This window comes from Lactuca saligna, chromosome 5 (genome assembly GCF_052625555.1).
Source record: "Lactuca saligna cultivar CGN05327 chromosome 5, ASM5262555v1, whole genome shotgun sequence".
In the NCBI taxonomy this organism is placed as follows: Eukaryota; Viridiplantae; Streptophyta; class Magnoliopsida; order Asterales; family Asteraceae; genus Lactuca; species Lactuca saligna.
In genome coordinates this window covers 266,189,746-266,201,875 of record NC_136421.1, presented here as the reverse complement: position 1 = coordinate 266,201,875, position 12,130 = coordinate 266,189,746, and the positions used below count along the sequence as shown (strand labels likewise).

Sequence of the window (12,130 nt, the reverse complement as noted above, 5' to 3'; positions counted from 1 at the left end):
CGAGTGAGAAGAACAAAACTGAGACATACACTGAGCGTAGTCCCAGTACGCGCAGTGTATGATTGAGAATCCCTGATGCATCTGTGGCAAGTGAGTACACCCAACGTAGAGGGGTTGTACGCGCCGCGTATGTGCTGCTGTTGACTTTGAGGGTTTGGTCAATTTTGGGACTATTAAGGCCATGGAAGGGTAAAATGGTCTTTTATCTTTCTGTGAGTTTGTAGAAGGATTGTTTTAGCTTCTTTGAGATTCGTTATTAATTAAAAATAATTATTGTTTGTGTTAGGCGGAGGCTAGACCGGTGATTTGAGTTCGAGGTTATCCGATTTCGTATGAGGCGAGTCTTCTCACTATACTTACCTGAGTGGTAATACCGAGCGGCCGGATGGCCTTATCTAAGTTATTGACCGGAGGGTCCTATGTGCTTATATTGAGTTATGTGATATTGTGCTTTTTCTGTCTTTGTGATATTTGCTATGTTATTCTATGTTTTTTCTGAGATCGGACCGGAGGGTCCAAACCGAGTTGTGAGACTGAAGGGTCTTAACTAAGATATAGGACTGGAGGGTCCAACCCGAGCTGTGAGACCGGAGGGTCCTCACCGAGATACAAGACTGGAGGGTCCAACCCGAGTTGTGAGACCGAAGGGTCCTCACTGAGACACATGACCGGAGGATCCACACCGAGTTATAGCCATGAGAGGCTTATTATTTGTGTATTTGGTATTTTAGGGAACTCACTAAGCTTTATGCTTACCGTGTTGTGTGATATGTGTTTCAAGTACTACTCAGGATCGCGGGAAGGCACGAGCTTGATAGTACACATTGGAGCAAGAATATTTTTATGATTCTGGGATAGTGATTTTTACTTGTGGATTTATTGACATCTGAGACACTTGTCGTTTTTGAGAAAATGTAATATGAGTTTATTGTGTTTTAGAATGAAAAATTTGGTTTGAAAATTTACGTTGTTACAATGTGGATCTCATTGCTGCTAGAGTGTAGATCGGATGATGCTCGGTGGAAAATTGTACCGTCAACTTTCAACACTGATACATTTGATTGGAGTGACATGGCTGATATATACGTTTACCGAGTTTTTTACATAAAGATAGTCGTTAGAAAAAGTATTTACCATATGGATGTAGTTTTATATTTATTTACCACAAGATGGTAGTTTAGATAAATATAGTTTTTTAATTAATTCATTTACAGATTTCTTTTCTTTGTTCAGAGATGCAGTTGCAAAGTTGGTCCATAACCAAGCATCCACCATTCCACCCTCGATAGATATCATTTCTCCATTAATTACTTTTATAACCATCAATGTCACTTTCAAATCAATTTAGGTTTCTTCACTCTCGTGTCCATCTTCATGTTCATGGCATAAGGTAAGAGAAACACGAGATGTCGATTCAATTTACATCACATAAAGGAAAGCAGATGATGTCGATTCCATTAACTAATTCTCCAATCTTCATTTTCGAGTTTCGACTTGAACTATTACACGATGGAGAGCATATAAGGTTGTGACTGACACGATCAACCTTGCGTTTCTAGGAAAACTAGTAACCTGGCCAGTTATAGGTTTTTTCCCCCTATGTCGGTCTCCGGTGAGGAGAGAAACGAGAAGAAAAGGCCACGTGTTCACAGTAAATCAATCATACATCAAAAAAATACTGCTATCCCCTTCGATAGATATACAACTCTCTCCTCCATTCACAATTCTTCGTGACGATGATTTGATGAAGCGACTGCAATATGCAGATGATGATTCTTTCTCTTATTAAATACAACACAAATTGATCCGACCGGGTGTGGAGGAAAACTAGAGGAGAAACATAGGAAAAAAATTTAAAAAAGAGGTAGTAGATCGAAGCAACTACTAGAACATAAACGCCAATTATTTTCTCAGGTGCTTCCTCTGGTTGGTTTAAAGACGAAAATGCACCACCGATCATGGATGATGAATTGGTATTGTTGCATCGATTGCTACTTGAACAAGAGATCTTAATTTTGACGAAACCAGAAACCGTTGTCTCATTTATATTCCATCCTTCACCATGAACCACCGACGTTGAAGAATAAGTTGATTTGGATATGGAAATTCATACGTTTGAAGTTTTTACAGTATTTTAAGAGTGTTTGGATTTCATGCTTTTGACGTGAGCTTTCCTAGAATGGTCACGAGAGGTTGATGTTCGAGAAGAAGGTGGCAGTGATGGACTTGGTTGCATGGACACCGGAAAATTTCAATTTTCAAGGTGGGAAACTATAAGCCGATGGTCGAATTGTTAGGAAAGGGGGTTGCAATATAATTTATTATTTTCTTTAGTTTGTATAGATTAAATGGGGTCCACAATAAAAAGCCAATTTGCTATGTTTAAGTAAATACTTTTAAAAATACAATACATTGGTAAATATTTTTCTAAAACACTAGCCTCATGTACAAAACTCTACGTTTACCCAGCTTGGGCAGAGTGTGATATGGTGTAATTTTGTTTAGATTACATTACCTGAATATTTATATACTAATTAATTATTTCTAATATTTTTTGTAGATTTACATCCCAATCAATATACAATCTGCTCATTGGGTTTTTGGGTGTTTTGGATTTGAAGACATTCAAGATGATTATATACGATAATCATTGGAAGGGTGACTACTGTTTGAAAAATGAGGATTGATTTATAGGTATGACAGCCCACATCCACAAACTGCTAGTGGGAGTCAACTACTGAGGCACCGAACCAACTTATTCAATCCCACTTGAGAGCTTCAAGATTACCCTTGAAAATGCCCCAGACGTAGCATAACAGATTGGCAGTAGAAGAGATTGTAGAGTGTTTTTGTGTTGATTCCTGAAGGCGTTGGTCATCGGAAAATCGATTTCTATAGAGGGTAAAACCATCGGTCCATGAGCTATGAGTTATCGAAAATGACTACCGAAATTTATTGAGGGTAGAAGAACAAAGATAATTTGAACATCGTATTTGCAATATGACGTACATATACATCCTTTATTTAATTTGTGTATTTATTAGTTGTTCATTGATTTTAATTGCATTTTATGTTTTATAAAACCAAAAGTTATACATTTTATGAAAGCAAAATTATAAATTATATAAAACCAAAACTTATACTAAACGAAAAACCATATGTTACACACACACACAAAAAAAAAAAAAAAAAAAAAAAAAAAACAAATCAAATGTATTCCGGAACCATGGTCTAGAATCATACTTCGAAATTTCAGAGTCCGATCCTGAACAATGTGTTCCGGAGAATGGGGTTACTTAAAAAAAATTGATCATTTTTATCAAAAAAATCATTTATAAGGGTTAGATTTATTAATTTTCTTTTAGATAAATTTAAAATTGCCAAAAATACATAATGACGGATTTAAACTTGAGGGATACGTTGCCGACAAGGTAGCGGCCTCCTTCCTGTTGGTACGGCGGGTGTTTGGCTTCAAAATCATTGGTCAGTAACCCTCTAGTCTTCTTTCTATAATCCTCGTCTTTCCTATCATAATCTCAAGGTTTACATACATTGTCAATTAGCTTTCTTAATTATTTTTATTTCACTTCGTGTAAATTATTTTTTTTTAATTATTTTTATATCATTTTGTATAAATTATTTCTAATAAAGGAATGTTTGTTTTGCCATTTGTTACATTATCATTTAATTTGTCAAATATCATTTTGTGGTTATTTTGAATTAAATTTTTTTTCTAAATGTAATTTTATGAGTTTTTATTTTATTAAATAACACATAATATTTTAATGTAATGGTTATAATAAATATATCAATAAATGGATATTAAATTCATTAATAAATTTACCTTTTAATTTCAAAATTCTCAAAATTAAAACTTATTAGTTTTTTTCTTTATTTTAATTATTTGTTTAAATTTAAAAGATAAAAAATATTTTCATTATAATAATTTATTATTTTTCTTATTTTCTTATAAATTGAAAGTTTTTAAATATTTTGATATTTATATTTATTATTTTTTTAATTAACTCATTTAATACATAACTCTCACAACTAGTTAACTATTATTTTTATAAGATTATACCGATAATTAACAACGTTAAAGGTTGCCTATTTACGATTACATTATATCTTATTTGTATAAAAAGAAAAAGACATGTTTGGTTAACCGTAATATTTTTTTCCAAATATTTGAATAAAATATTAGCATTTTCTGAAATAACCACAAATTTCGTAGACATCACCCATCAAATAATGATGAAATATATGACAACGATTTGTTGATATCCCTATAACAACATCACATGTCATTTCGAGCTAAAGATGAATATTAGTTATTCGAGCTAAACCTAAATATCACATATCATTGGTCACATCAATTTATTTATATCCCTACATCCGTTTTATCCTTCAATTCATACCCTTATATATCAATATAATTAGAAGTATACAAATCAGTTTTTTAAACCGAACTAGAGAGGTTTGAAACAATTTGTATTTTTTTTCCAAGAGTGGCAAAACCATTTCAAATTAAACCAGTTTAGGGCAAAAATGTTCGAACATATAAAACTAGTTAAGAGTTGAATGTAAATTGTTTTATGACTATGGATAACATATACTTTCAACATTTGCCAAACTTGATTTGGGTGTCAGCGTTTAATGAAATTTTCATTGTTGATAAAAACAACAAAATGGGGTTTCAATGATATAAGGTGTTTTCGTTCACTTGAAATCGTTTAGGGATTCAAAATGATATTTTTCTTCTTTTAATTTAAAAAAAAATGATTGTTAGGCACCTGAAATCGTATAAAGGGTCAAAACGGTATTGAGAACTTTAAAATTTTGTATCGTCAACAATTTGAACAAATGATAGATGAAAATTATATTTTTTTTTTAAGATTTTAAACATGTTTTTAAAATCATCAGTCTAACTAAAACCAAAACCAATTATGTTTAATATTTTAAATGGTAGTAGACATGTGATTTGATTTCAAACTGAATCGGTTAGTACCAAACTGAATTTTCCATAAACCGGATAATTTCGTTTCCACTTTCCATTTCTTTCCAAATATTTTATTTTATTTTATTACGCAAAATACAGTTCAATTTTACCAAAAGTGTAAATAGAATGAGACACGAGGGTTATATTTGAAACTTTACCAAATGAAACTTCCCGCCTTCTTATTGTTCTCTCCGTTTTTAGCTCAAAATTAGATGAACAAAAAATATCGTCTGCTTGGATGATTTTACCCTCGGAAAATTCACATATCGGCCGCTCACCGTTAGATGTCTACGTGGCAAATCTTCTCTGACGGCGGGAATACTTTCCGGTGGCAATGCTCCCACGTCAAGCTCTCAAGTGAACCACAAAAAGCCCTAATTCAGAAACCTAGCTCTCCTCACCATCTTCCATCTATCGCCGATCTCTTGGTTCAAGGTATTATCTTCATAAATCGCAAGTATACATCTAAAAGTCCAATATTTTTTGTTTAGCTTTGGCGACATAATTTAAAATAGGAGGGAAATGATGGAGTTTAGTTTTCAGTAAGTATCATAAGTGTAGGATGAATACTAAACACTGAATTGATACATCTAAAACCGAATGAACACGTATATCTATGTAAATTGGCGTCTACAAGTACTACCTCAATCTAAGATTCTGTTCAAGTATTTGTATACAAATATATACCTAGTAATTGAGTTGAATAGTTGACTATGTAAATTACTGGAATGAGCACACATAGTAGGTGTTGAGTGATAGATTATTGTTTGTTTCCAAAACAGGATTCTCAAAGCTATACGAGGATCAAAATGATGAAATTGAAACCCCTCCTTTCCAAACTGGATTGAGGAAACCGGTTGTTGTGAAGCAATCTTCCTTGGTAAAAGCATCATCTATTCTTGGAGATCATGATGATGATGTCACTGTTCTTCCCAAATCAAATCAAAGTGGTGAGATTGAGACCCCTCCGAATTTCCGAACTGGATCGGGGAAGCCTGTTACTGTGAAGCAGCCTTCTGTGGTGAAAGCATCATCTATTCTTGGAGAGCAAGAGGATGGAGCCACTGTTCTTTCTAAATCAGGATATTCGAAGCTGTACAAGAATAAAAGTGATGAAGTTGAGACCCCTCCTTCTTTCCGAACTGGATTGGGGAAACCGGTTGTTGTGAAACAATCTTCCTTGGTGCAAGCATCAGCCATTCTTGGAGAACAAGATGATGGAGCCACTGCTGGATATTCAAAGCTACATGAGAATCAAAGTGGTGAAATTGAGACCCCTCCGACTTTCCGAACTGGATTGGGGAAACCAGTTGTTGTAAAGCAATCTTCATTGGTGAAAGCGTCATCCATTCTTGGAGATGAAGATGATAGAGGCACTTTTCCTTTCAAATCAGGATATTCAAAGCTGCATGAAAATCAAAATAGTGAAATTGAAACCCCTCCAACTTTCCGAACTGGATTGGGGAATCCAGTTGTTATAAAGCAATCTTCATTGGTGAAAGCATCAACCATTTTTGGAGATGAAGATGATGGAGCCATTGTTTCTTCCAAATCAGGATACTCAAAGCTACATGGGAATCAAAGTGATGAAGTTAAGACCCCTCCGTCTTTCCTAACTGGATTTGGAAAACCAGTTGTTGTGAAGCAATCTTCCTCATTGAAAACATCATATATTCTTGGAGATCAAAATGGTGGAGCCTCTGCTCTTTCCAAATCAGGATATTCAAATCCATATGGGAATCAAAGTGATGAAGTTGAGACCCCTCCAGCTTTCCGAACTGGATTGGGGAAATTGGTTGCTGTGAAGCAATCTTCCTTGGTGAAAGCATCATCTATTCTTGGAGATCAAGATGATGGAGCCACTGCAGATACAGGTTACCTTCTTTGTAGTCTCCTTATAAGAGTTATATACTAAATGAATTTTAGCATTGAGTGATGGAATATTAATTTTTATGAAACAGGATCTGTAAACCAAGAGGAAAATTCAAAAATAGGTGGCACCCCTTTCACATTTCGTACTGGATCCGGGAAATCGGTTGCTATAAAGCAGTCTTCCATGGCAAAAGCACTATCTATGTTTGGATGCCATGATGATGATGCATTTGTAGACACAGGTCTATCTATTATCTACTTATTTAAGTTTCCAAAGAATCTTGTATGTCCAAATCATTCTTATGCATATCTTTTCTTATAATACTGGACTTATATATACTTTTATTTGTACTTGTGTTAAAAATACTCTTTTACAGGTCGAGATGATGTAACCGGTTGCTCGAATTCCATGTTCCAAACAGGGTCAGGGAAAGCTGTGAACATATGCTCAACAGGTCTTATCAAAGCAAGAACATTGTTAGGATTGGAAGAAAATTCAGATCATAATGAGGTTTCTAAAGGCCTTGAACATGCGAATGCAGGTGAATTCTAAGTTCTTCTTCACACATTTCAATCTTCTTCGAGTTTCCAGATGACTAGTGCTAGAACTAATTTAGGGTTTCAAGATGTAGGTGAAATCAGGGAGGTTGCTATTCTTTCTTCTTCTAGACCACCACTTATCAAGTTTCAAACAGCTGGTGGAAGATCTGTGAAAGTTTCTGGTGATGCATTGAAACGAGCAAGGAGTCTTCTAGGAGATCCTGATGTAGGGAATTTCTTAAAGGAAGGGGATGCATGTTATCCTGCATTTTCATCTAACAAGAAATTGGGGAATAACATGTTGAACAAAGAAAATAATGTTTGTAATTCTTTTAATGATGGCATGCCAAAAGCAAAGCAAAAGTCTAATAACTTCATATCCCCTGTAGAATCAGTTTTATCTGTTAAGAAGACTGTATCCAGGTTAGAAAATATAGGTTTGAGAAGTAATTTGATCAAAGAATTTGATGCAGCTGAACATGATATCACTACCAAGGAGTATAATAATCATACCCCTATGGTGGATATTTCAAATACTATTGGTTTGAATGGAACTGGAGAAAAGAGGAAACCATCAAGTCGAATATATCCATCTCCATTCAAGAAACCGCGAAATTCCAAATTCGTCCCTCCATTGAATAAAAAGTCAACATTCATCCCTCCATTGAACAAAAACTCAACAGCAGTCTCTAATGGTAATTTCAAATACAGTTTATAACTTCGCAAAAGTTCTTTTATTTTGTTATGATTATGAAGTATATGTTTGCATTAGGTACAATGCCCAATATGCCTGAAGGATCATGCTTCAAAAAAAGGGTTTCCACTCGATACCCTTTTCAGTTTCCTCGCAAGTACATCAAGGAATACTTTGGAGAGCCTCCATCCTTTCATAATATGGTCAGTATACAACAACCGCATTCTTTCAAATTTTGGTATATGTTTTAGTTTCAGCATTTGACACAATTTGTAATGTATTTATGTGAATAGTTTGAGAACATACCTGAATGGTTAAGAAAGATAAATCCAGAAAATGCAGACAAACACATGTTTGAAGATGAATGTGGTCTAAAATGCATTGGTGTGGATACCTTCTGTCAAATGTTGACTCAATCAGGATGTTCAGCTCTTTCAAAAGAGTAAGTTACATATGGTTTTACCTTTATAATAACATTTTCTCTTATGTTTGTCTTTGAGATTTTATTTATTTATTTATTTATTTTTTGTCACTGTAGGTGGATTGCAAATCACTACAGATGGATAATCTGGAAACTTGCATGCTATGAGAGGTGCTATCCTGCTAAATTTTCTGGGAAACTTTTGACTGTTTCCAATGTGGTAGAGGAATTGAAATATAGGTAGTTTCAGTTTCTCTGATTGGATTTCTTAATGACTGACTTAGTAGAAGCAAGTAAATAATTATTTATGTATGTCTTTTTGTAGATATGAAAGAGAATATAACAATGGTCACAGATCAGCTCTGAAGAGAATTCTAGAGGGAGATGCTCCTCCTTCTTCCCATTTGGTACTTTGCATAGCATCTGTAAAGTTAAAGTGTAATGAAGAACAAGATGCAGATGTTCCTTCTACATCAAATATAGAACTAACAGATGGATGGTAAAGAGAAGTTAAGATAGTAGATTTGGATCTGTATTCTGTGCTCCTTGTGGATGTTTAAATTCTTTTTTTTTTTTAGGTACTCAGTGAAAGGTGTCTTGGATGATTTACTTTTAAAACAACTTCTTGCTGGAAAATTGTTTGTTGGACAAAAACTTAGGGTAACTTTGTCATTTCCCTAACTGAAATTCTCATGTTCACCACAATATTCTTTCTGCTAACCATTAATAAATAATAATCCTTTTTGAAGATTTGTGGAGCTGGTTTAAGCGGATGGAATGCACCTGTTTCACCCCTTGAGGTTTGTCCCAATCTAATCTTTGACCCTTAACCATGATTATAATTATTGTAAATTTTATAACCAAAAAAAAATATTTTTACCAGGCATCAAGTATGATTAGCTTATGCTTGCACATGAATGGGACATATAAAGCTCATTGGGCTGAACGCTTGGGATTCTGTAAGAATTAGTTACATTTATAATTTATTTTCTATCTTCTCTTCTTCTGTTGTCAACTTCTCATGTATGGTTGTTGTGTTTTTTTTGTTTCAGGTAAAAGTGGTTGTGTTCCATTATCCCTTAAATGCATTAAAGGTTCTGGAGGTGTAGTTCCCAGCACATTAGTTGGAGTGACACGTATATACCCTGTTCTATACAGGGAAAGGTGTGTTGAAGCTTATTATAAAATATAATCTTGTGAAAAATAAGTGAAATACGTATTTGTTGTTTTTCACATTCAGGTTAAGTGAGGGGGGTTTTGTGGTGAGATCAGAGAGGATGGAAAGCAAAAGGATGCAATTGTATGACTACAGGTAAATAAATTCACACCAATAACTTTCTGTACATATGTTTTAAATGAATATTGAGATAGTCGGGGGTATTTTGTAGACGTTCAAGCATTGTGGAGGGGGTTATGTCGGAGTTTGAAAGAGGATCCAAAAGTTTTGAAACTGATGATGATGATGAAGGGGAGAGGATTTCACATCTACTAGAAAAAGCTGCAGAACCAGAAGTTTTAATGGCTGGGATGACTTCAGAACAGCTCACTTCCTTTGCTTCTTATCAAGCAAAAATCGAGGTAACCTAACCTAACCGAAACCCAGTCTCGATCTCTTTTCTTTACTGTGTGTGTGGAAAAAGACGTGAATGCCCTTCTCATCTCTCAGTTTTTGTAATGGTAGGCAAGCAGACAATCAGAGATGGAGAAATCAATCAAAAAGGCGTTAGATGAAGCTGGATTAAGTAGGAACGAAGTGAACACGCTTATGAGGGTTAGAGTCGTTGGTTTAACTGGTAAAATTCACAATCACATCGCCTCCCCACAACAAGCCTTGATAACAATATGGAACCCAACTGAGAAACAGGTTTGAATTTTTTTTTATTTTTTTTTTTTCCAGACACTGGGATTTGAAAAATTCTAAAGTATGTTACCATTGTAATTGCATTGCAGAAATCAGAGTTGGTGGAAGGGCAAGCATATACTGTTTCAGGTCTTACACCGATTAACTCAGATTCATGTACTATTTATCTTCGTGCAAGTGGATCTACAAACAAATGGCATCCGTTATCTCCATCATCAACTCAACACTTTCTGTAAGCCACACGCATACGGAATCTAGTTTTCAATATTGGGATGCGTATTTATATGTAAAGGAAAAAAATGTTTTTTTTTAGGCCATTTTTTAGTCCGCGAAAACCAATATTGTTGTCGGAAATGGGTGAGGTTGCAATTTCCAGTGAATTTGATGTTGCTGGGTTAGTGGTGTATGTGGGTGAGGTGCATAAGTTTGGTGATGAGAAGAGGCAATGGGTTTTTGTAACAGATGGTACTACTACTAGTATTTCACCACAACATGACTTCTCTCTCTCAGATTCATTGCTTGCAATCAGCTTCTTTTCACCGTCTGTTGACTGTGATTCCATTGTACCTATCAACTACAACCTTGTAGGATCAACGGTATGGGTGTTTTTTAAGTTTTTATTATTAAAATATAAAAAAATACAAAAAGGAAATAAAAATTGAACTTGATTTCGATTGGATTAGGTTGGGTTTTGTAATCTGATTAAGAGGGCCAAGGACCAAATGAATCGTATATGGGTGGCTGAAGCGACTGAAAACTCTACTTACTTTTTAAGTTATGATGGTGGGAATTCAAAACACTTGAAGGATGCAGCTGCTTCTGCTGATCGATGGGCAAAAGCAAAAGCCTCTACTTTGGTATCAATTTCATAAAATTACTTTTATCACCCTCATACATACAGGTATAATGATAATAATGTAAGTTTTCAAAATGCAGATAATTGAGAAGCTAAAGGGAAAAATATCGTCTATGGTTGCTAGAAAGGTATAGCTTTGATATTTTCATCAAATGTGGTGTATATCACATTCTTTTGTAACAACTATTATTTGTGTACAGTAGATAAAATGAAAGCTCCATTTTCTTTCTCTCTTATGACTGACTATGACTTTTATGCTTAAAAACAAATTATCAAGGTGTTGATTCTATAACGCTCATAGTATAAAAGTGTTTCATTGGTTTCAATAGACGAGTTATAAATAACATTATACATTTTTGTCAAATTATATTAAAGCTGGTGTAACAATATTTATTATAGAAAAGACTTCAATCTTTTTATTTTAATTGCGTTGTTTACAATTTTATTTTATTATATATATTTTGTAGTCTTTTGATCGATACATAAATTCGTTAAGTATCTTACCTACAAATTAAAAATTATTTTATACGAGTTATATCATTTAGTAAATCTTATTGAGATCTTCAATGATAATAAATTTTTCATCATCGTCAAACCCACAAATCAAATCCCATACGACACAAGCGGTATACACATGTGTGGAAATAAAGCCGACCCCAACAACACCATGCAAAGAAGTTCAAAAAACAGCTACAAGTAATATAAGAGGGGGACAAGTTATTTGCTCTAAAAAGTTATGCTTCATTCTATTAAAAATGTTGATATTGACCTAAAAGAACAAATTATGTATATATACCATCCTACAAAATGCAGATAGCAGCACCTTTGGCAATATGATTTCAACTTTAAATACAAAACTAATAGTCGAGGGGAGGATAAGGTTGATA

General features: G+C 34.3%; 1 protein-coding gene across 2 annotated transcripts; it reads left to right on the top strand.

Annotated features, from left to right (window-relative positions):
• Positions 1-5,206: 5,206 nt before the first annotated feature.
• Positions 5,207-11,472, top strand: LOC145047708 (protein BREAST CANCER SUSCEPTIBILITY 2 homolog A-like). Of its 2 annotated transcripts, none has more exons than XM_078996047.1 (20): positions 5,207-5,434; positions 5,782-6,873; positions 6,961-7,113; positions 7,249-7,413; positions 7,504-8,106; positions 8,184-8,308; positions 8,399-8,547; positions 8,644-8,766; positions 8,852-9,025; positions 9,105-9,186; positions 9,276-9,326; positions 9,410-9,485; positions 9,579-9,690; positions 9,767-9,838; positions 9,915-10,104; positions 10,208-10,390; positions 10,477-10,619; positions 10,701-10,983; positions 11,071-11,244; positions 11,324-11,472. In XM_078996047.1, exons 1-20 carry the CDS (start codon positions 5,284-5,286, stop codon positions 11,375-11,377), a joined length of 4,155 nt encoding a protein of 1,384 aa, XP_078852173.1. In that variant the 5' UTR covers positions 5,207-5,283; the 3' UTR covers positions 11,378-11,472. The 2 variants fall into 2 exon arrangements, with proteins under 2 accessions (XP_078852173.1, XP_078852172.1); XM_078996046.1 differs by having other exon boundaries at positions 7,498-8,106.
• Positions 11,473-12,130: the final 658 nt, after the last annotated feature.

Coding starts and splice junctions, on each gene's coding strand:
- LOC145047708 (XM_078996046.1), top strand. CDS start 5,284: ATGTCTACGTGGCAAATCTTCTCTGACGGCGGGAATACTTTCCGGTGG. Junction 8,548..8,643: donor TGTTCAGCTCTTTCAAAAGA/GTAAGTTACATA, acceptor TTGTCACTGTAG/GTGGATTGCAAATCACTACA. Junction 11,245..11,323: donor AAGCAAAAGCCTCTACTTTG/GTATCAATTTCA, acceptor TTCAAAATGCAG/ATAATTGAGAAGCTAAAGGG.